Source organism: Equus quagga, chromosome 5, assembly GCF_021613505.1.
Source record: "Equus quagga isolate Etosha38 chromosome 5, UCLA_HA_Equagga_1.0, whole genome shotgun sequence".
Classification (NCBI taxonomy): domain Eukaryota; kingdom Metazoa; phylum Chordata; class Mammalia; order Perissodactyla; family Equidae; genus Equus; species Equus quagga.
In genome coordinates, this window is record NC_060271.1 from 10,069,928 (window position 1) to 10,094,295 (window position 24,368).

The 24,368-nt window shown below is 47.6% G+C and overlaps 2 protein-coding genes across 5 annotated transcripts in view; both read left to right on the forward strand.

Annotated features, from left to right (window-relative positions):
• AGBL4 (AGBL carboxypeptidase 4) overlaps positions 1 to 24,368 on the forward strand; it is a 1,241,053-nt gene that overhangs the window by 953,948 nt on the left and 262,737 nt on the right. The window lies entirely within an intron of this gene.
• The window catches only part of BEND5 (BEN domain containing 5), a 48,099-nt gene continuing 28,744 nt past the window's right edge, over positions 5,014 to 24,368 (forward strand). Inside the window, exons 1-3 of the mRNA XM_046660690.1 lie at positions 5,014 to 5,435; positions 19,689 to 19,822; positions 21,898 to 22,282. Coding sequence (XP_046516646.1) covers positions 5,210 to 5,435; positions 19,689 to 19,822; positions 21,898 to 22,282 — 745 coding nt within the window. The 5' untranslated portion in view covers positions 5,014 to 5,209. The remainder of the gene's footprint in view (positions 5,436 to 19,688; positions 19,823 to 21,897; positions 22,283 to 24,368) is intronic.

The following is a 24,368-nucleotide window of genomic DNA, read 5'->3' on the forward strand; positions in this document are numbered from 1 at the left end:
ATATCTATGACTTGTTGAGCAATTATGTGACTGGCATGTTACCTTAAAATCTTTCAACTCGGAGGTGCTCAACCTTGTCTGCTATTACAATAATCCAGGAATTCAGAAAAAAAATCAGTGCCCGGGCCCCATCCCCAGAGCAATTGAATCAGGATCTTGAGGGTTAGGACCTGGGAGTGGGATGTTTTTTAAGTTCCCCAGGTGATCCTGATACACAGAGAAGGCAAAGAACTCTTGCCCTGATTCTCACACCTTCAGAACACGTGCATTAATTGCCTCATTTTACAGATAAGAAATATCAGCTCAGGGAGGTGAACTGCCTTGCCCAAAGTGACAGCACAGATGTGGCAAAGGCAGGACTTAGCCCCTGGTCTGATTCCAAAGCCCATATACCTGTAACCCTCCAAGCTGTCACCTACATGACAAGATGGCATTCTCTCTAACTCCAGGAGATGTTCGCTGGCCTTTGAGCTTGTATTCAACATGCAACTCCTCTCTTTCCTTCCTTCCCTGTCCCTACTGCCCCTCTCTTCCCTTGCCCAAAACCCCACAACCAGATTCAATCAGACTTCACGATCAGGAGTTCACATGGATGCACTGGGTGGAGGCCCCTGCTTTGGGGTGACAGTACCCAGCTCAGGATAATGCCCACCATGGGCCTCGCAGGAGGTTCAGACCCTCCTGGCCAACTATCAACATTCCTTCCTTGAATCTTCCTATAAAGACAGTGGTCCTGAGCTCACAGCACAGCAAGTTACTTTTCTGGGAAAATTTTTTTAAAAAGCAGAGACTTTAAAATTCAAATTAAATAACACAGGAAAAAAGGGCAAAATCATGAAAAAATGTGGTCAATCATTAGCAGAGAGGTTGAAAAGTCACGCTCCAATTGCTCTAAAAATTCACAGAACCCAGGTCTCCTTAAAATAGTTTTGCAAAGTACATTGAGAATTCCACGCAGTAATATGAACCATAAGTCTTGCTGCTGCCACTGAACACGCTGAGGCTGGCTAAGCCAAAGGAGCTTGACATTAACCCAACGCTCTGCAAAACTCAACAGGAAAGCATGAGGGAGACACAGTTGCAAAACTGCCCCAGATGTGTACATTTTCTGCTCCGTTAAAATGACTTGGATGAGAGGCAAAGTACATTTGGCCTGCAGAAAGAAGGAGTTAAGGGAGGGGCAGGCACAGGACAGTCAGCCTCATCACAAGCTTCCCACTCCCCAGCCTGGCCTCCCCTCCAATCCTTCCCCTACACTGCTTCTAGAGAAAACTGTCTAAAATGCAAATGTGACCATAGCCTTCCAGGGCTCCTATAGCCAAACTGCTTTGCTATAAGTCTCAATTTTCTCAACTCTATCATGGGGTTAATTCTACCCACTTCAAGGGTTTGGTGTAAGTTAACTGCAATCATGTATACGTGGTGCTTGGCATTGATGGTTTATAGTAAGCTTTGGAAAAAAAGTAGATATCACCATTATCATCACTGAAACCAGGTCATATGAGGACAAGCAGGTGAAGGAAGCCAAGATGTCTGGGCAGAAGACAGACAAGGTCCTAGGCAGACAGGATCCCAAGTTTTCCCATATCTGAAGAGCTGACAGGAGACTCTTGGTGGTGAACCTGGTGGGGCAGTTACAAGGTGAAAGATTCTGCCTCAGTGTAAGCAGAGAAGACCTTTCTAACAGTCAGTAGGGTGTGAAAGTGAAGGTGTGGTAGTAACCTTCCAGACAGTAGAACTGCATAAAAGGTGTCTCGATGATCATCTGGCAGGGATATTGAAGAGGGGATTCAACCATGATTTGGTTGGACTTGACCTTTTGAACCAACTCTTCCAGTCTGAAATCTGTACTTTTGAACTGTGTTTGCTTGCCGATCAATGAATCGTCAACATCTTGAGTTTTTGGTATGTGTAAAGCCCAGGGCTACCTCTCCGGGTCAAAGAGGTACTCTGATTCAGTTTTCACTAAGGTGGAGGAGGCACACAGTGGGTTCTTCATGAAGCTATGTTCAAAGACTGACTGTGTTATTCATACAGGAAACAGAAACTCCAGGTGTCTTTCTGTTGCCCTTAGGTTGTCTGAGGGTGTCTCTCTGAGCATCTGTACTGGCCATTCCTTCTCTAGAATCCGTTCTGAGCACCTACAGACAAAATGTATTTGCATCTGTGTTTACTCTGTTGGTATCCACGTCATTGTTTATTCTTTTCTTCTTTCTGGGTTCTTGGGAAATGGAACTGTCCCCTACGAGAATTATTTACACTGACTTGGGTGGGGAATTTGTTTGAGCCTGAGGGTGCAGTGATATTTAATATGTTTATGAATGTGTCTGTCTCACAAGGAATGGAATCACTGTTCTGCCCCTTGGTCACTGGGAATGGGAAAGACAGAGTTGGGATTCAGCTCCAATTCTGAAAAGAAGGGACAGATTTTCAGAAAAACCATGTGCGAGGTTTGCTATTCGTGCTCTCTGTGTCTTTCTTTAACGTATTTGTTCTGTAAACATTTACTCCCAGGCCTTGTGCTAGGAACCTGGCATACCCAGCTTACTCAGCCTTTTTGTGCCCCCCTCAAAAAGCTCATTCAATGAGGGGAGATAAAGGTGCCCGGGCAACTTAGAAAGAGCCTGCCTGTGCTTGAGGAGTGTGGGTGGTTGGGGAAGGCTTCGCAAATGAGATGACATCTGAGCTGGTCTTTAGGGAAAGTTGAGGTCACTGTGCACTCTGGGAGGAAGAATTTCCCAGGGTGAGGGCAGAGCAAGCACAAAGGCTTGGAACCTGATAAAACATGCTGTCTTGGGACATGTCAAATAGTTTAATGTGTCTGGAGTATTCTGTGTCCAGGAAGGTGGTAAGAGATGAGACTGGTAATGTATTTTGAGGTCACCTTCCTTTAGATGGGATAGGAGGTTGACCAGAGTGCTACTTGAAGTTATTTTGCAAACATAGTTTGGAGCTTCATGGATTTTCGTTACATATGGCCAACTCTGCATGATCTGTCTTGTGAATTATCAGAAGTCTTGCTACACATTACTTCCCCTTGACCACCATAGGAATGTATTCTTAAAATAAAAACTCATTTAAGATCAGTCCAAAGAAATCATAATCATGAGGGTAAATCTACTGGAACAACTCAGAGTGGCTCCTCTTTTTTCCAGAAGTGTGTCAGGCAACATAGGACAACAGCTACATCTACCTCAGGACATCTACCTCAGGACAACTTGTGGTCATGTCTGGCTGTCACTGCATACGTACCAGAGGCTTGGTTTAACGGAACTTGATCTGACCTGTACATTTGGGTCTGGGAGCTGTGTATTGATGGGATTCACCTGTATAAAGTACTCCCCAAATCGTAGTGAAATAATTTGGGGGTTTTGGCTTATTTACTTCATTATTAGTGTAGCTGATCTGAAATGTGAGCCCAGTGCTTTTTTAAAAGTAATCTTTAATGCTTTCTGATTATAAAGTAATACCTGCTTATTGTGGAAAATAGTTAAATTAAATACAAATGTATATACACACAAAGGAAAAGAAAATCGCCCACCACAACCAAGGAACAACCTTTTGGTGCACATATTTTGTTTTTTTCTTATAGGTCGAGTTCATTAAAATGAATCTTTAAAGAAATATAACATTTAATTCAGTCTGCTACCTCCATTAAGCATTCCTCTATGAGAACACTTTTCTCACTATAGCATACTTACTTACTTACACTTTTTTTTTTAACACTCCCAGACTGGATTGTAAGGGTTTTGAGGACAGGGGAGGTGTGTTATTCATATAGTAACCTAATTTTGGCACAGGAATCCAAAACCGAAACTCAAGTTGTGATACACTAAGACTGCAAGGCATCCAGGTGTTCCTCCTGTTTGCTCCTCCTTCTCTCACCAGCACGTAGCCCAAAATCAGGCATGTAGTGCGCGCCCAATGAATATTGGTTGCTTGAAGAAAAGAATGAATGATTGGATGGCTGGGTGAGTGTGGATTTTCATTTATTATTTTTCACCCGAAATTCACTGAGTCCCTACCAAGTGCCAGGTCTGGGCTAGGCAGTAGGGATGTAAGTAGGCACATTTGATCCAAAGCCCACCATCTCGGAGGCATCAGTGTGAAGATGCTGACCCCCTCTAATGTGGGATGGGGTTCCTAGGAGTCAGCCCTCTTTCAGCTGGTGTTCACAGCTTGCGTGGAGGGACCCAAGCTCCTCCAGGCTCTCTTCTGCCTGTGGTATTAGGACAGAGCAAAGACTGCTATTCCACAGACTCCCATTCCTGAACCTCTCAAAGTGCTTCAGAAACGCCCAGCTAGCCCTGACCTTGCCTTCCTGAAGAGCGCTTCTCCACTCCCTGCTTCATTCCAGCTGGTCCCAGTTCAGAGACGGGCAGGCTGTGGAGGGGTGCCACTGCTCCCTCTGGCTGAGAGCAGCCCTCGACAAACTCTCCACCACTCCCAGCCAGCTAGTCCAACTGGAAATCCCAGATAAGCCCCAGTTCTGGTCAGAACTAGTTGGGCAGCTCTAGGGGAACGTTTCTGGCTGACTGACCCTCCCCACAGCCGGAGCTGGCAGTTTTACAAAATAAATAAATAAATAAATAAATAAAGCGAACTAAAGGGGCTGAGAGGAGTGGCTAAAATTACTTGAAGCACTCCAAAATTCTACTCGCTTGCAAGTGCAAGTTTACACTTACGATCCAAACAAGATTGTCCCCCGCCCCGCATTCATTCTTTTGCACTCTCTCCTCTCCTTTGCAATGCAGTTGCGTTGCAATGCAATTTATTTTGCAGAGGGATTGTTGAAGCAATATAATCCTTCCCGCAGCGCGACTTTTACTCACTGCATTTTTTTCCTGCAGTGCCATTGTTGTTATTATTATTGCAATTCAATCTTTTTGCCCTTTCCCCTCCCTACTCGAATCGCGCTCCGGCTGTGATTGCTCGGGTCTGACTTTGCGAGTGGCGGTGCGCTTCCAAACCCCCCTCATCCGCCCCCCGCTCCCCTTTCCCCCCTCCCTCTCTTTTCCGCGCCCAGGCGAGAGCAGCCGATTGGCAGAGCGGTGCTTTCAGGAACAATAACAGTGGGGGGAGCCCCGGGCCCGGGGAGCCGCCCCCGCCCCCCGGCCCGGCTGCGCGGCTCGCGCCCCCAGCCGGCTCCCACCTCGGCGCCCGCCCCGCGGGCTGACCGGCCCGAGCGGGCCCGCCCCCGGCGCCCACCATGTACGCCTTTGTGCGGTTCCTGGAGGACAACGTCTGCTACGCGCTGCCCGTGTCGTGCGTGCGCGACTTCAGCCCCCGCTCGCGGCTGGATTTTGACAACCAGAAGGTGTACGCCGTGTACCGGGGCCCGGAGGAGCTGGGCGCCGGGCCCGAGATTCCCCCGCGCGCCCCCCGCGACTGGGGCGCGCTGCTGCTGCACAAGGCCCAGATCCTGGCGCTGGCAGGTGAGCAGGGGCCGGAGGGACGGGGGCCCTGGGCGGGGGGCGGCGCCGGGACCGGGAGGGGGCCGGGCGCCGGGCGAGGGTGCCGGGGGAGCCACTGCTTGCTCCGGCCTCCTCCTTCCGCTCCCTGGGCTCTTCTTTGGGGGAACAGGGTGTCTGTAAGAGGCCAGACCAGTTAAAAACGCCAGATAGTCCCCTTTGTCTTTCCCACCTCCCGACACTCCCGCGCTGTCAGTCTGTCTCCATCCCTTTTTCGTTGTCTGTCCTCCTGTTCATTCTCCTGGTCCCTTCACTTTCTCTCTCTCCCCTCGCCTGTCTGTACCTTTATTTCTCTGTCGCTCACCTTCTCTTCACCTCTCCCCCAGTTCCTTCTGACTCCTTAAGTTTCTCTATCTGTCTGTCTCTCTCCCTTTAAGGCCGTTGGTCCCTCCCGGGAGTGAGGAGGCAGGGCAGATATTGTCAGACTCTTCTAGGTGGGAGTCCCTCTTCACAGAGAGAAGGTATGACATCCTTGTCCCATCTGGGCCATCATTGGACAGGATGAGGAGGCCTTGAACACTAGGCACCACTCTCTTCTGCCCCTCCCTGGCCAGGTGGCAGAGGTGAGGAAGTAGTGGCCCTCAGCATCCCTTAGCCTCTACATCTCTTTTGACTCTCTCAGAAGGCTCCCTGAGTGAGAGCTGGGTGCCAGGAAAGAGTTTCTAGGTCAAGGTAAGACCAGACCTCCCATCCCTGCTCTCCCAGGACCCTGGGAGATGAGCAGGGCAGGTGGTCTCATTCCCATCTGACAGGTGAGGATATTGAGGTTCAGTTGGTGATAGGACAAGAAACTAGCGCTTCAGCCTCCTATACCGAATTCTTTCTGCCATCCTGGGGCATCTTTTCCTTTGTAAAGAAGCAGTGGACCCACTTTCCCAGCTAGTTCTAGGAGGCTTGGGTACAGGCATGAGGGGAAGAGGAGAGTATCACTTCCGTTTTGGGGAGCAGCCTTTGAGCTGCTGCTGGTAAGGAGGGTGTGCCTTAGAGTCGGCAGAGACATAAGCCACCCTGCCCTCCACTCGGAAGGAAGACCAGGGGTTAGCAACTGAATGAAGATGTCGCTAGTATTCTGTAGTTTTGAGATCGTTGCTGTTTTTTCCAACTTCCTTTGCTTTCTCACATTTAGCCTAAAAGATGAATCCAGCATGCATGTATCATATTTAAATTCGGTAGAAATGGAAACTGTGGCATGAAACAGAGAAGTGACTTGCCTAGGGTCCCATGGCAAAATAGCAGTAGATTAGAGCTTGGGCTCATGACTGGTTGTTTTCCTCCACCTCTTGTTGCCTCTGGAAAGTGAGTTTGCAGGAGGTGAGGAGTAGAAGGAGAACTGGCAACTCCTGAGCACCGGGGGCCCTTTTTGACAGACTTTATCCTCACCTCCTCCCTGACAAACCCTGGGGCACAGGGGTGTAGACCCACTCGAAACACCTGGAGACACCTGGAGCCAGAACAGAATGAGGGGAAGTATGGAGAAAAGGGAAGCCTTTGTCGCTGATTAGGTTTTATTTTGTTCATTTCCTGTTTTTAATTACCTGAGGGAAGGGATTAGGACTTTATTCACCAAGGCTGTAGACCTGAGGCGGTCAGAACTAGGCTGTAACCTTTGCTTCCCTTTGGCTAGAAGGAAAGCAAGCGTGCTTCTTGAAGATCGTATTGTACTCCCAGATTGGAAAGGCCTTAGGAGAGGGAAAGGGATGTGTGTCAGAAGGAGTCAGTGGTATGGAGGTGTCTTAGTGTGTAAGGGCTGTTTTCCTCTTTTAGAGATTGTTCCTTCATCCATTTATTTATTCAGCAAACGTGAACACTGTGCTTGGCTCTTCCAGCGCCACAGAGAGGCTACTCAGGCAGATGGCAGCCCCCACCGATTCCAATTTTAAAAATCGATGAAAGTCCTCATAATTAAGACACATGAAGTTGTTGGTCTGAGGACCATGAATCTTGAATCTGTAGACTATTCTTCCTCCACATTGGAATGTTGATAAATCTCTGGGGTTATTAAAAACAAAAAAAACCCTGGGCAACATCTGGAAATTGGCAGAGCAGCTCCAGAGAAGCATGGCGCCAGTTTGAGCGAAGTGAGTTGAAAAGCGCTTTCCCCCACCTCTCTTCAGTTTTTCTCTTGGGAGGATAAAGGGAGAAAAAGAAACAACTTGAGGTTGGCTAGACCATATTTTGAATTCCAATCAGCTGGTTAATTTTTAAATTGGAGCCGCTGCCCTGGCTGCAGACCTGATTGGAAGGGCCAGGGTGGGTTTGGGAATTCATTTATCCTGGAGAAACTCTCCTGTGTCTCTTGAAACCCCATCTTGACTTGAATGTGGTAGCTCTGAGAATGGCCCGCGGTGACTTCATCTTAAAGAGCTCACCCTGGATGTAAATACCACAGTGTCGTGGCATCGATGTGAGGAGGTGGCCCTCAGGGGGGAGGCAGAGATGGCTTGAATGTTTGTGAGTTAGCCGTGAGTCATTAATCCCTCTTTGGCACCAACAGCATGGTTTCAGAGGTAGTTTCAGAGCCACTTTATGGCATTTGGTGAGAAGTGTGTTACTCTGCTGAGTATTTGCCCAGGCCAACCCAGAGCTTCTTCAAGTGTCCCTCTTTTTGTAGGGGAAACGTCAAAGCCAGCTGCTGTGGGGCTTTGTATTTTTCCAGCCCGTGGTGGTTGACACCATGGTTTCAGTGTGTGTCACACCCTAGTGTATGGCTCTCTTCTCACCGAATTGCAATTTCAGTTCAAGAAAAAAGCAAATCCGCTTTATTGATCTTTATTTATTACTATGTGCCTGTGCATTACCTCTGTTAGTACTCCCTGTGACCCTGTTGGTAGGGATTGCTATTGTTATTATTTCCATTTTATAGATGAGGACACTGAGGCTCAGAGACTTGCCTGCAGACACACAGCTAATAAATGGCAAAGCCTGGCTTGGAACAAAGGCCTTCCAGAGCCAAGCCCCTGCTTGGCAATCTCCTTTGTAAATAGCTGATGTTCCCATCAGCCACATCGCGTGCCTGGAGGGAATGAAAGGAAATGGAAGAACTGTCCATGAAACTGACAGCTCCAGGCAAGTTTTCGAGCCAGAGGACAGTTTCAGTTTCTGAGTTTTCCAACCCAGTCTGCTCTTCCTCTTCCTCTCTTACCAGCCTCCCTCCTACAGAGCACACACACCTTGCCCTCCCCCCTCCAGTTGTCACTGTCCTGAGGAAATCTTCTTGAAGGAGCTCCCATCCTCCCTGGAGGGTCCACATAAATCAAGACTTGGCTTATGTTTGGACTGTGGTCTCTCCTTATTCACTCTTTTTTATTTGCCAAACAGATTGTGAAAGTGAGAGCTACCCATTTGGAGAGCTCACCATTATCTAACTGCTATCCAGCATGCTACTGGGGCTCATGAGATTGAATTTTGTGTTTTTACGGGGCCAAAACTGGTTTCTCTAGGCTCAGAGTCTTAAAATTTTATGTTGTTCCAGCTAATACCAAGCACCTATGCCATGGTATTATTATTTGGGTGTGCTAAATTCCTTTCGTTGTCAAATGTCCCCTTACTGCACTATGATAAGTGAATGTACCAATGCACCAACCCATCTGAGGGACTGGGACTGAAATGACAGCATGACCCAGGGGTGACAAGAGTTCACTTTTCAGTTCCTGATGTATAGGGTTTCTGTCGGGGGCAGAGTGATGAAGAAGAAATGGGCGTCATCCTCAGGGAGTGTGTAGTCTTGGGGCCTGACATAAGTGCTAAGTGGAGGTGGAAGCCGGGCACTGGAGGCACAGGGAAAGGACCAATTCTAGGTGGACTTCGCAGTTTATCCTCTGAGTCTTTCCCTTGCAGCTCCACTACCGTTGCCTGAATTCAGGCCTGCACCAGCTTTTACTCATCTAAACCAGCGCACAGCCTTCTCACTGGTCACCTTGTCTCCAACTGATTTTCCAAATTGCTGTCAGAATAACTTTCTAAAACATAGTCTTAGTCAATTCACTGCTCTCCTTAGAACCTGCCGTAGCTCCCTGTTGCCTACTGAATAAAACTTGAGCTTCTTAGCCTGGCATTCATAGCAGCTCCAGCCCCACGTTACTTCTCTAGCTTCCGCCTAAGACCTGTGGCATTTCATGCCATCTTGAGAGCACAGCCTCAGGCAATCCTTTGAGCAAACCACGATGGATTAATTATTGTCAGTCCCGGGGCCTCTGCCCATGGAGCTCACCTTCCAGTGGGGAAGGCAGACATGTGACATGTTTGTGGTCCGGTGAGCTGAGGGCTGTGCTAGAGGAGTAGATAGAATACACTGGGAGCACCTGCCTCAGGGGCATTCTCTCTTCCCCCTCTGCCCCCAAGGGAGACTCTCCCTCTGTACAGCTCTCCTTTCACTTGGCTTGTTGCCTGCTTGTGGAGCTTAGTATTTTGCGTCTTGTTTGGGTTAGTGAATGGGCCTGTCTTCCTCCTGGATGCTGAACTCCTCCAGGACAGGGGCCTGCCTGCCTTGTTTCTGCAACTGCAGTGCCCAGCATGTAGTCCACACCAGTCTCACCCCTTGTTGAACTCATGACCTTTGGGAAGGTAGGTGCATTTTTTATGCTTGGGGAGAGGAAGTTGGGGAGGACGGTAACCTCTGTAGCAGCAACTTGTTTTTCAGAACAGAAACCTGCAGTGGGATTTTGAGGTTTCATTCAACTTTGTTCATCTGGAAAAAGTCAACATTCTTTATCACTCCCTTGACTAAAAAAAAAACCCCACACTTGGGGGGAAATAGCTTCCAAAGCCACGTTCTTCTTGCTTTGGTAATTTTAGCTCATTCAGGGCTCAGGTCCCAGCTTGGCATTGTCGGTCCAAATAGATCACTTGCTCCAGAAATGCTTTGGAACTTCTACAAAGTTAGCAGCAAAGCAGGGGACTAACCAATTTCATATGCAAAGATTGTTGCATGTCATCAGTGGGAGACTGCCAACAAGATGATTTATTTTTTTAAAAAAAGCAAGTGAAAACTTTTAATTTAGGTTTTGACATGTTCTGCTGATATACATTGGAGCAAAGATTGGAACTTGCCTGCTGTCATCTGTTGCAGATTCCACCGAAATGTTAACCATTGAAGGTTCAATCTGATGTGATTTGTCTTTCTCAAGAACCACATATTTATTACAACTAGATAGTATGTGCTACAGAGTACTTCACAGGATGATGGAAGACAGTGCCCCAGGTGAGCTGAGGTCTAGCTCTTTTGTGTGGTGTTTTGTTATTCAAGAAAACACTAATTTTTATTTTAAAAACACACCAGTAAAGGGGCTGGCCCCGTGGCCGAGTGGTTAAGTTCGCGCGCTCTGCTGCAGGCAGCCCAGTGTTTCATTGGTTCGAATCCTGGGCGCGGACATGGCACTGCTCGTCAAACCACGCTGAGGCAGCGTCCCACATGCCACAACTAGAAGGACCCACAATGAAGAATATACAACTATGTACTGGGGGGCTTTGGGGAGAAAAAGGAAAAAAAATTTAAAAAAAAAATCTTAAAAAAAAAACCGAAACACACCAGTAAAGTGGAATTCAAACTTAGATCTTTGACTCCAAGTTTAATTCTCTTTCCACTGTGCCTACCTGCTTTGTCTTGTAAGCTCCTCAAAGAGGGATAGGTGTAGTCTTCAACTGAAAATGCTTACCAGAAAAGCATATATACCCTGGAGAGGTTTTCTCTGCTTCGTTTAAGTTTGCCAGGTATGAAGTTATACTAGGTGGTCAGCCTTATGCTGGAGGAAAATGCATGAGGAGGAATAGGCATTACTTTTTGTCTTTAGAGACTAATTTATTAAATATTTATTAAGTACTCACCAGGTTCCAGGTTCCAAATTCAGTGCTAGGAATTTCCACGTACTCTGCCTATACCCTTGGTGAGATAGGGCTTCTGGTTATACCTGGGAGGAGAGAGCTGTTCAAACAGTTGTTCAGTGGGTGCTGTAGGTGTCAGGCAGTGGGCTAAGGTTTCCCACATAGACAAGACTTGTGGAGAAGTATGAGACAGTTCAGTCAAAGAGTATGGTACCTAAACCAAGGTGGGATCGTGATGGATCTGAGATGGGTTAAGGAAGGAGAATCCATGGGATCTGGAATGGACTGGTTGTGGTGATGTTTGTGATGATAGTGTGGTGATCTGGACTCCCCACCCTCCTTGGAGAGCACTAGAAGAGTAGTTGGTTGGAAGGAGAGCTGATGAGTTTAGTTGGAGATATGTTGAATCTTAGGGGCCCATGGGACATCTGGGCAGATATGCCAGGAGAGCACTTAGGCATGTGGCCCAAGGTTCAGGAGAACAGTGTGAAATTGGGCTGAAGATCCCAATGTGGAAGTCGTTAGCCACAGGAGGGGTGACGTCACAGCAGGAGAGGGTGCAGAGTAAGAGGATCTTGCAGGGCAGAACTCTTCAGAACACCAGCTTTTAAGGGCACAACTGAAGAAGAAGAGCCCAAAAGAGGTGACTGGGAAGAAGCAGCCAGAGATGGACTGAGAATCCAGTGATAACCAGGAGAGATCACTGTCCCGAGGTCTTTGGATCCCAGATCTAGGCTTCTTTTAACTACTCGACAGCTGCATTTTCCTCTGAGCTCATTGGTAAGATGTAGGATAGGACAGCTAAATATATCAGCAAGAGAAGAAAAGATTTGCATGGGATGATATTTTGGTGGTTTTCACTGTCTGAGTTTTGTCCCAGTGGAGAAAGGATCAGACCTGTTCTGAAAGGGTCCAGACAGCAGAGGTGTATCCAGAGAGCAGAATTTAGAGGGGTTGGTGGGAGCAATGTAACAATAGCAGAGGGAGCAGATGAGCGGTGGAGAGAGCTTCCAGCATGATGATGAGCTCCTGTCACCAGAGGTGGTAAGAAGGTCAGGGATATGCTGGAATGGAATCCTGCCCTATGGGGGAATTTGGTTAGATGACCTCCAGGTCACTTCCTTAAGTATCGAGGGGGAAGTGTTAGCTGAAAGAAGGGGCTTTGAAGTCAGAGAGTCTGGGTTCAAATCGTGACTCTGCTACTTTCCAGTTGTGTTACCTTAGGGAGATTACTTCACTCCTCTGAGGTTTAGGTGCTCATGTGTAACACAGAGATCATAATCAGCTACTTGCCCACTATGTTATTTAGCAAGGTAGTAGAGAAAAGTGTCTGGCACATAGTAGGTGCTCATTAAATATAGGCAGCTGTTAAAGACTATGGCGGTAAGAGTTGCTGAGAGAACAGCTTGCTTAGTCATGGATACCACCCTTTGTGGAAGGAGTGATTTAGAGGAGCAGGTACATGAAGGAGCAGACAAGTTTAAAATTTAACTCTTGTGTGTTTTAAATCCTCCTGGGACTTGGCTTAAGCACGAAAGGCTTACCATTTCCCCCCGTGTTTTGCCCCTCTGTGACCCTCTATGGGGGCCACTTATTACCCTGGCAAAACCTGGTGAAGCATGTGAGGGTAGCTAGACAAATGAGCCAGCAGCATGAGGTTCCTAGTTTTGTCTGTGCCCCAGCCGTGTGCCAACGCCATTGAGACGGTGGGCATGAGCGCTGGGAGACCGACTGAAACCTGCTCAGCACTTCCTCCTCTCCCTGTTTGGACGGCCCAGCAGGAAGAATTCAAGCATCTACTCTCACCCTGCACTGCACAGAAGAGAGAGACCTGGAAGTCCCTGTGGCTGGCCAGCTGTCACACCGCTGGAAGGAGCTGTTGAGGTCTTCTTGTCTAGTTGCCATGATTTACAGAAAAGAAGACTGAGAGGAAGTGACAGGTCAACCAGCCAGTTAGTTACAGAGCCAGGCCTCTATGCAGCGTCTCCTGGTTTCCTTCTGCCACACCACGGCAGGACACTCTTCTTTTTGTTGTCTTGGCTGGATACAGTCCTTGAAACTTGAGAATTTTGTCTGCCTTGGATTTTATAAAAATAAGCACCATAGGCCAGAGAATGCGATGTGCCTGTCTTTTCTGTGGCATGTCTGTTTTTATTGCAAACATAAGACTTTACAGGATTTTTGTGCAGATGAAAACTTTAAAACTTGCATATAGATATTTTTAAAACAAGACAAGACCTTTGTAAAACGTTTCATGTTTAGCCTTTCAGAATTTCATCCTTAGCTAACAAACCCACACCAAATTAAACTCTCTGGCTTTGGATCTTTTTAGTTACCCGCGTGATTATGTGTAAAATGGGGGTGAAGACAGCGCCTGTCCTATTAACTGTAGACTACAAATTCTGCAGGGTTTTCTGCACTTGTGAGGCCAGCTGTGCGCTGGGTTTCCTGTCCGCCTGCCCGGTGGCTAACGTACCATCTACTTATTGCCGTTAATGGGATGTTTCTCCCTCTCAGGTTAATAACAAATACCAAGTCCTTCCATATTTTTGAAGAGCAGCTTTTACTATATTTTATGGCTTTGAATAGGGACTCTATTTTGGAGACTGTTTAGAACTCGGTGGCCTTGATACGCCTGTAGTTCAGGAGTTTGGCATCACATCATATTTGTATAGTGCTTACTTCAGCTTGGGAATTTATGACAGCGTTGTCCTAGGATATTGGCAGGATCTTAGGAAAAAGGCAGGTACTTCAAAAGTTATATTGATACACTCACTATGTTATATGTGCCTTTTATTTCACTTGAGGAAGTTGTAGCAACTTGGTAATTTTTCTCTGGTTCCTATAGGATAATTAGGTGATAGGAATAGAGCCTGAGTGTGATGCAGACTTGATTTGAAATTCTGCTTCAATTCAATTCAAATTCTGCTTCAATTCAATTCAAAAGCTATTCAATAGCTGTATGTCTTAGTTAAGCCGCCTCACTTTTCTGAGCCTCAATTTCTGCTTCAATAGAATAATTGTGGGGATTAAATACAGTGGATGGTAGTAAAGAATTTGGCACAGGGCATGGCACATGGTAGGTGCTTCCTCAAGATTCGTTGGATGGATGAATACAATTAGCTGACATCATAGTAGCTGGAAAGGAGGAGGCGACAGGTGATGCCCAAAGCCTGGGTGGTTTTCTGTGCCCTGGAAACAGAAGAATCAAGAGGTCAGAAACACTGAAGGTTGTCCCTTCAGAGGCTACACGTTTATTTCTGTTTACACTAAACCGACTATTTAGTCTTAAGCTTGGAGCAAAGGCAGGCTGACTAGGGAGTTTCCCTCATCCTTCTGAGTCCACTGCTAGTTTCTTCTGTGGTTTCCTGGAATTCAAAGCCAGAGGCGTATGCCAAAGCCCCGTTAAAATGCCGCATGAAGTTATTTGCTGTCTTAGATGATCCACACCACTGTTCACCTTCATTAATGTGACCAGTTAAGACTCATGGCTTCTTGTCACCCTCTGTTCAGTCTCCTCCTCACTCCTCATCCATCTTGCTTGCCACTGCCACATTAATCTTCCTAAAACATCTCTTTCGTCATGTCTCAGTCCGTGTTGGATACCTGCAGTGGTTCTCTTTGCCATGGGATAAAACCAAGCATATAACACACAAGGGCAGCCTCACAGCTGCTATTCATCGAACATCTGTGATGAGAAAGGCACTGCACTTGATGCCTTACATGCACTGTCTTCTGGAAAACAGTTTATCATCGCCATTTTACAGGTAACGAGACTGACACCCGCACAGGTTAAGCGGCTTGCCCAAGTTCCCACAGTTAGTGTGTAGTGGAACCAGAATTCTCAACCAGGACCACCTGATTCAAACGCCTGGGCTGTTTTTATCAGATCCTGGACCTCCTCCCAACCATTTCTTCCACTTTATGTGATCACACTGAGCATTCATTAATCTTCTATGGACTAGATATGGATGTGAGGTGTCACCTTCAACTCAGGATTAGGGTTAGAAAGGCCTGGAGACCAGAGGTTTGCTCTGTGTGAGCCAGTGTCCCTCAGGAAGTCAAATGTTGCATTCTGGTTGGGGTTCTTGGCACATGCTGGGTTGTAAGTGTCCAAAAGACGAGGACCCCCTAGCATAGTGCTCAACCCAGAACAGGGGCTCAGTAAATGTGCACTGACTGCAGAAAAGGATGAGTGGAGGCCTCAGATCTTCCTGAGACTGCATCAGGGAGCACAGGTCAGGGAGGAGACTGATGAGCAATAGGAAGGAGTCAGGAGGTAGAGCTCTCAGGGGAGCCTCAGGATCCCCCTGGCCAAGCATCAAGGTGGCCAGGATCCAGGTCAGGAGGTGTGTGGTTGGAGGAACTCTCACTTCTGCTCCTTTCTGCAACTCACCCCTGCCACTTCAGACCTTCCTGTACAGACCGCTCAGCCTGCCTTTTCAAAGAACCCATTCAAGCCCTGAGGCCTGGCTGCAGCCTGTTTCTGTTGTGCCTGGAGATGGTTACTGCTTTCTCGGGACTTCCTGAGGACAGAGGGGTCTGGCAGGAGAGCCGAAGGAAAGTGGTCTTCTGCTTTGAACTTCAGGCTGGGAATTTGGATGTCCTTATCTGTAGCCATCGTCCATTCATTCAGCGCCTGTTCTGGCTCTGCCACGTTCCAGGCATGTGTTGAGAGAGCACAGGCTTGGGAGGCAGAGAAGCCTAGATCAAATCCTGGCTCTGCACCTTCCCATCCAGGGAGCTTTAGGCCTTCTTTGAAAAAAAAAAGGTGTGGCTAATGATACTTAATTGCAGGGTTGTTGTGAGGTGTAGTAATACATGTGAAGAGCCTTGGAGTGGTATCTGATAGGTAGTAGACATTCCACAAGTGGTACCTATATTTTAATTGAACTATAATTCATGTAACATAAAATTCACCATTTTAGAGTATGTACAATTCAGTAGTTCTTAGTATATTCAAAGTATTCTGCAACCGTCTTCACTAATTCCAGAACATTTTCATCACCTAAAATGAAATCCCTCTTGGGGCAGGCCCAGTGGCATAGTGGTTGAGTTTGCATGCTCCTCTTTGGCAGCCCAAGGTTCATGGTGCTCACTGGAGGTGGATGTTATGTCTCCATTTCTACAGAAAAAGGGAAAGGACGCTCACTGACCCAGCAACTTGCCTGACTTCTTATCCCTCCCAAGTGCCAGAACTGGACTTGGAGTCCAGGTGGGCTGACTCCTGTTTGTTCCACAGCTGCAGGCTGAACCTCAGCTCTTCTTAACTTGGCAGTCAAGGCCCTTTCTTCTCTAAGCCCCAAGCACCTTAGCTCCCTTCCACTCCTCTCTCTCCTGCCTATAACTGAACCATCTTTTAAACCATTCCACTCTAAATATTTCCCAACCTTCTTTTTTAGCTTTTATTCTTTACCCCTCTTTTGTGGTCCAGATTCTCACTGTCCTTAAATGGCTGTCCCTTTATGAGCACAAGACTGCCCAGGTGCCATTCACTCCACTCAAGTTCTTAACATACGGAATTGATCATGTTCACAATATCTGCCAAAGTGAGTGGGAATTATTTACTTCAAGTCACAGATGATGAAACAGGCTCAGAGAAGTAAAGTAACTTACCGAAGATCACACAGCAAGTAAGGAGTCTGGCTCAAATGCTACCTCCTCTCAAAAGCCTGCCATGGTTGCACTGACCAGAGTGACTTCCCTTGCCCCCGAGATCCCATCGCAGTTATTTTCCCCTTATTCATACATAGTATTTGAAATCTAGGGTTATCTTTTTCATGGGTTTTTATTTTGTGTCCCCTAATCGGGTGCTCATTGTCTGTGTCCCCAGGGCCCAGGCAAGATCCTGCGAGTGTAAATTCTCAGGAAGTGTTAAGCTGAGGCACAGGAGGAAAAGCTCTGGACCTTGGTTCCATGGTCTGGGTCCTCATTCTCTTCACGTAGTGACGCTAAGTTCTGTGACCTTGCCCAGTGGTGGGCTCTCCAGAGTGGCACCCTGGCCTGTCCTGCTCCTCCTGTATCCCTGGGTCTGATTGTTACAGGGGTGGATACACTGGCTTCACCACTTGGAACCTCAGTTTCCTCATCTGCGTTTTGAAAGGGTTGAATGAGGTGATCTGAGGATCATTCTCAGATCAAATTTTACCTAGTTTTGTGAGTCTGAGTGATTGCTTCTCCCCACACCAACGTGATCCTGAGCTACAGAGTGTCAGCTCTGAGAGGCAGAGCATAGCTTGTCCTTTCCAGTTTGGTGACTTCTTCTCAAAATTTGCTCCTGCACTTGTCAAGCTGAAGACTAGCCCAGGAGCTTTGCCCCAGCACCTTCAGAAGCCCTAATACCACCCTCTCGTCCCCTGTTCTCTCTCTGACTCTCTGTTTTTTTCACCTGTGACAACCTCCACCCATCCCGTTTCAGGATCACTTCACTTGGAGCACTTTCTTTAGGTTTTACATTTTAGCAGCTTTTTGGCTTAGAAGGAGTCACCAGTGATTTGTAGGAGGGAAGCTGTTGCTCCTTTAGAAAGACCACAGTCCCTGTTGTTGTCCATGCCTGACCCAGTGGATGTATTGTACAGGCACAAAGAGAACAAGAACAGGCCTTTCTGGTGAGAGTGGAACCCGAGGATCTGCTTAGTGGGAAGGGCTGTTTTCATCTCTGATCAAGAGAGGGTGTTAACAAAGACCATCTCTTTTTCCCGGGCAGTTCCCTTACACTCCACAGCCTGCTTTAGTCATTGCTCCATTCTTTAAATTGTATCTTTATTCACCTTATGCTTAGGGAAATAAAATGATTCCAAGCATGTTGATAAGACCAACTTTAATGTCCCGTTCATCGAGTGCCTGGTGTGTACCAGGCACCGGGCGGTGGGTTGTGTGAGTTATTGCCGTCATCCCACCACTCCCAGTACTGAGGACACACAGGAGCTCAGCGACACGGAGGCCCTTGCCTCCCGCTCCTCACCCTGTCTCAGAAGAGCAGGGATTCACACTGAGGTCTCTCTGATACCAGAGTCCCACCTCCGACCCGCTAGGGCTCCATTCCCAACACCATCTGCGAAAATTCAGCATTTGAACTGCATTTGGAAATAGTTCTGCACTTATAAGCTTCCTTCTCAGCTTTACTAACAAGTTATGAGGAGAGAAGCCTGGCCTGAAGGACATGTAGGAGCATGTTTAACACATGCACATCCGCTTGTGCACATACACTCATGCTTACACATAAAGACCCTCAGAGACTGGATTTAACCAGCTCCCTGGCCATGTGCCACATCCAGCCTGGGGCACCGTGCTAGAAAGTACATTTAGGGTATAGCAGTGGGATACTTCAGGAGTCTAAGAAATGGTAATTCCCAGAGTCGTAGTTCAAGCCCAGAAAACAAGACCTCACAGTACTTACCGCAAGGAGTCAGTTCCAGAGTTGGTTTAAGTTTCTGTTCTGGGACTCTCCTGTTTGAATTTTTACTTTTGACATCTACTGTGAGAGACAGATCTGGGAAATAAAGTTTGAAATCTGTTCAGGAGAAAAAAATTCGCTTTTAGATTATCTCAAGTTGAGTTTAGAGAGTGAGGAAGTGAGGAGAAACCATACCCCTTAGTGTAGCACTTAACAGTTTGTAACAATTTCAGTATGTGTTGTTACCACACGTAAGCACTGGGGAGACGCTGGAGGCCTGTTTCCCACTCCTGACTCTTCCTCAGACTCATATGTGGTCGAGCCCCCTCCATTTTCTGGGTGTGAGCTCCCTTACCTGTAAAATGAGAGAGTCGGACCAGTTGGTTGCTGAGGCCCCTCAAACTCTGTCGTTCTGTGATCTGATACCAGTAAAAAGGTAGTAACTGTTAATCGTTCCTCTTCGATATCTGTCTTACCTCAGCCTGTCCTGTGTCCGGGCTGTGAGGGACTCTGCCTCCGCTCCAGTTCAGGCTTTACCCCGTAACAGCTGTCATCCCTTTCATGCCTACTGTACCTCAGCTGGCAGAGACCCACCATGTTTTCCTGGGAAGTCACTTGGCGTAGGAAGATGTCTGTTGTTGAGGAATTCATGTGCTAGTTAAGTTTAGACCAGATAGCACTCGAAGGGCCATTCCAGTTCCAAGATTCTAGAATTCCATAAAAGGCCACCCTTTAAGATGTACGTAGAGAAACCCTGGAGCAAATTCTCCGGGCACGCTTTCACACTTTGTACGGCTGTGCTTTAGCGTATGCCTGTGCTCCTAGCATCTGATGTGCACTGCTGCTTTAAGGAGCCTGCATGCAGGAGGGAACAGGCTGTGGGTTTGTTTGCTTTTCCTTTTTAACTGGTCTGGCCTCATTCATTCTCTAGCATTTGAGGTTGTGGGCATTTTGAGCATTTTGACTCATAATCAACCTTGTTCTCTTGATATACATTTTAGAAGACAAATCTGACCTTGAAAACAGTGTGATGCAGAAGAAAATAAAAATCCCCAAACTTTCTCTCAATCACGTAGAAGAAGATGGGGAGGTTAAAGATTATGGGGAGGAAGATTTACAGCATAGACACATCAAGGTAACAAAATGTTTCCTTTTGTTGGAATTATGCGGGAGCATTTTTGGATTTCTGATAGCTGAAGAAGTCCGGTCTGGCCTCCTCTCCCCGTGTAAATGTCCTCTGGTGTCACAGGCCATGAGTTTTTCAGGTTGGGAGAGGCTTGGGCCTGCTAGTGTGCATTTGTCTTGTTGGCCGACTTTCCAGGGAGCCCTGACTCATGCTGTGCCACCAAGCATCATCCTGTTTGTGCCATGTGTGCAGTGTCATCACCGCAAGGGTTTGAAACAGTGCACTTCTCCCCGGCCCACAGCTCTGGAGAGGTCACTGCTGAGCTCCAGGAACATTAAGTGTCTGTTCTCGGGCAGCAGTTCAGAGCCAGTCACTATTAGATTGCCCAAAACAGCTCAGGTGGACTTGCTAGCAAACGGGGTACACTAGGTTCGCAAAAAGGGGTTTATGGGACCCTGGGTTGGAAGAAAACTTTTGCATTTCCTTTGGTGTGCACCCCATGTGGTCTCCTCCAGCCTTCACTTGTAAACCTGCTAAAAATCTTGTTCAACAAGACAGACGTTTTTTCCATACCATGAGTGCCTTAGAGGAAGGGGGAGGAAGAAGGATGCCTTCTGCGTTAACCATGGTCTAATTTTGGACACAAGGTGAAGGAAATTCCCAAGGCATAGTCCAAAAGAGGCAGTTGAGTTCAGTTCATGCGTCCATTGCACTCCTGCCGTGGGCCTGGGCCTGTGCTGGTCCCTGGGATCGTGGAGATTAGGCAGATGTGGTCTGCCCTTGGTGGTCTCACAGTGTAGTGATGCAGACAGATATCCAAAGTGCTCATTACAATTTTAGTGGGTAACTTCATCTAGGCTGGCAGCACCTTATCCCAGTGGATAAAATGACAGGACTTTTATCATGTAACTCAATCTCAACGTCATGGTTTTTTGTTTTTTTCCTTCAATTTCCAGAAACTTAGTGAGAGGTTAAGGCAGGCTTGACCTGACATAGTTAAGGTGTCTGGAATTTTGTGTCCTCAGTTGTCTGCACCTCCTACAAGTGCCCCCAATCCAGAGAACTCCTAGCCCTCCTGCCCTGGGTGAAGAAATCATTTGGTCCTTGAACTCCTGTTCCCCTCAACAGAAGCTTTGTCCACTTGAGCTGGAATTTCCTCAGGCAGCTGAAATCTCAGCCCCTGGGGAGGCCTGGATAATTCTCTTCTCAGTGAACTGTCCTCTCTGTGTCCACTGTCTTACTGAGCTTCCGCTTGGCCAGTGTCCACGGAGAAGCTGGCAATGTAGGGGAAGGAGCCTAGTGCTGGAAGTTGGGCTCCAAATTCTGGGTCTGGCGATGCTCGTAGCTCACTGTGTGACCCTGAGTATAGCCCTTTCTTTAAGCCTCAATTTCCTCACCTGTAAAATGAGGGAGTTAAACTGAAGAACCTTCCAGTGCTAGCATTCTTTGAATTTTTCAGTTAAGTAAACATTTATGAAGCCCCTGCCAAGTGCCAGTTCTAAGTAGGCTGTGGAGAAACAGAGAAAACAAGACCTGGTTGCCCCCCTAAAGCATTCTTGAGGAAAGGTTACTTGATGGAATGCCCCCTTACCCTTCTTTTGGTTTTTATGTTTTTATTGTTGAAAAGATTTGAGTGGTGACTTCCCTGGAATGGTTTGGCCTGGCCTGATTTCTCACTGATTCTCCCCAAGTACACAGTGAACACCCACTGTGAGCCTAGCACTGTGGCACTGCCTAGCACTGTGGGTGGGGCTGGGGGCTGGGAGGCTGGGGCAGGTGGTCATGGTGTACTATGCATCCAAGAGGCAGAGTGGTGGAATGGGAAAAGTGCTGGCCCGGGAGACCAGAGTCCTGGTTCTGCCACCGACTGACTGTGTGACTTTTGGGCAAGACCCTTCCCCACTCTGGACCTCTGTTTCCCTGTTTGTAAAATGAAGGGCTTTGACTAAGTGTTTGCACAGGTTTCTCCAAGCACTGATGTTCTGTGGTTCTGTGATTCTAGGATTGTCTGGGGAAATATTGAGCTGCAGTCCAAGAAAGTCCCAGCTGCCCTTGCCTGAACTGATTCTCGTTGTCCTACACAGAGACCTGAGGGGCGGAAGCCGAGCGAAGTGGCGCACAAGAGCATCGAGGCAGTGGTGGCCCGGCTGGAGAAGCAGAACGGCCTGAGCCTGGGCCACAGCACTTGTCCAGAAGAGGTCTTCGTGGAGGCCTCGCCGGGCACGGAGGACATGGACAGTCTGGAGGATGCCGTCGTGCCCCGGGCTCTGTACGAGGAGCTGCTGCGCAACTATCAGCAGCAGCAGGAGGAGATGCGCCATCTCCAGCAGGAGCTGGAGCGGACTCGGAGGCAGCTGGTACAGCAGGCCAAGAAGCTCAAGGAGTACGGGGCACTTGTGTCCGAAATGAAGGAGCTCCGTGACCTCAACCGGAGGCTCCAGGACGTGCTGCTCCTGAGGCTTGGCAGTGGTGAGTGCCCCCGCAGGCCACCTACCACTCCACACGGGCGGGATGCTTTGCTCAGCCCCTCTTCCAGAAGAGCAAGGGGGAGAGGTGGGCCAAGTGTCCCTGAGGCTAGGGAAGGGCAGGGAGCTGGCTCAGAAGTTACCCCGAGGTAGAGCCACTCTCTCCCACTGGGAAGCCGAGAGCAGCTGATAAAGGCAGCAGCCTTAGCCATCTAGAACACAGTGGGGGACATTGAGAAATGTGGCTAGGGAACAAGAGTTGACAGTGTTCACCACCACTCATTTGTGCATGTATTCAGCAAGAGGCAGTGCCAGGGGTTATGGGAAAGCTCTCCAGGGAGGTTTCAGGATAGTAAAGAGAACTAGATATGATCCCAAAAGAGTGTATTACCTTAAGTCAGAAAGTGATAATGCCATGGGAGGGATGAAGATAAAATGATGGGAGAGTTAAAAGGATGGAGAGAAGTTATCTAACTGAGGGAGACTTCAGGAAGAAGGTGGGCGGTGAATTGGGCCTGAAGGGTGGGTATTGTTTCAAGGCACAAGAAGAGGCTGAGAGGAGCACTCACTGAGTATGGGAAGACACCTGGAGCCCACTAAGAAGAGATACTGCAAATGTGCTTTGAGGACAGATGACTGAAGGCCTGGAAAACTACCAGCCTGGGGTGTTGGACTTGTTTTGGTAGAAATGAGAAAAATTATAAAGCTTTTGAGCAGAGAGGCACATGACCTTAGGAAGATTAATATAAAGATGTATAGAATTCCTTTGGTTTGCTTAGAAGAACTTAGTAGGCTGTTATATTGCACCTAATCTTAACAAACCAGGTTTTTAGGTTTTCTCATCTAATGTGGTTTAGAAGAAGGAATCAGGGGAAATCTGAAAGGCAGCAGCCTTGACAGCAGGAGAAATGACTGCTTACCAGAGAGGAAAAGACAGAAACACTCCCTTCATAACACAAGACTCCAGTCGGTGTTGAGGAAGTCAGTATAACACTAATTCATCGCCCCCACATCCCCCCAGGACAGTCATTAATAACCCTAAGTCAGTGTGTTTTGATAAAAAAGGGAGTAATCCAGTCTAGAAACACAAGTTCTATCCCCAAAGTTTAAATCAGTTACCATTTTGTACTCAAGAAGGAAGGGTTCCATTATCTAGGTACTAGATTTATGTGAAAAGCCTCAATCTTTTTTGATGTTTAGACGAACATGCCCTTACCCTACCTTACTTATATTTATAGATGCCTGTCCTTTAAACTGTCCCCAGGGCTTCAGTAGATCTTCAGGATGCCCCGGGGAGTCAGCCGAGGGCCTTCTCATGCCCTTGTCCCAAAGGAGGAAACTGAGGCTGAGACTTCCCTTCACTTGGGGAGGCAGTGGCAGAGCACATCTCAACCAAGTCCCCTGACTCCTGGGCTGGTCACCTCCCCACGCCCCGACTCAGCCTTGGCCGTTCTCCCAAATCATAACCCGTGGAGGTGCCAGTGACACTGAAGGTCACATGTGGTATGCAACTTAAAAAGTTATTAAATTCTTTATCAAAATAAAATCTTAAAAAGAAACCCTAAATGTAAACTTCTCTGAAAGCTGTCTTGGTCTTGGAGTGACAGTGGGGGTGGGGAGAGAACTGGAATTTTCAGAGAGAAAAAGTATGTTCCGGTCTTCAAATGACTAATTTTTATTTTCATTGCACTCTGTCTGCTACGCCTTTTGTAAACTTCCTGGGGGGTAGCGGGGGAAGTACAATTAACAACATAAATTCTCCACATGCTATTTCCACACCCAGGGTAACTGCCTATTTCGCATGATCATGAACAAGTTTAAACTCCAGAAACCACTCCTAAACCTCTGGGGCAATAAGACACTGCATTTTACATCAGGATGTGCCTCTTTAGTCTTAAAAGACTTAGAGAAACTTGACCCCAACCATAGTTTTGTGTCTTGATCTTTCCAGGCTTTCCCATCCCATAGGCCTTGAATGCCATCATGAGGGCCAGTGGCAGGCTCTTCCCTGACCTAAGTTACTGTGGTCATCAGAGTGGGATGGACTGAGTATGAATCAGCTCAAGCCGCAAGTCTGCATGGAGCACCTG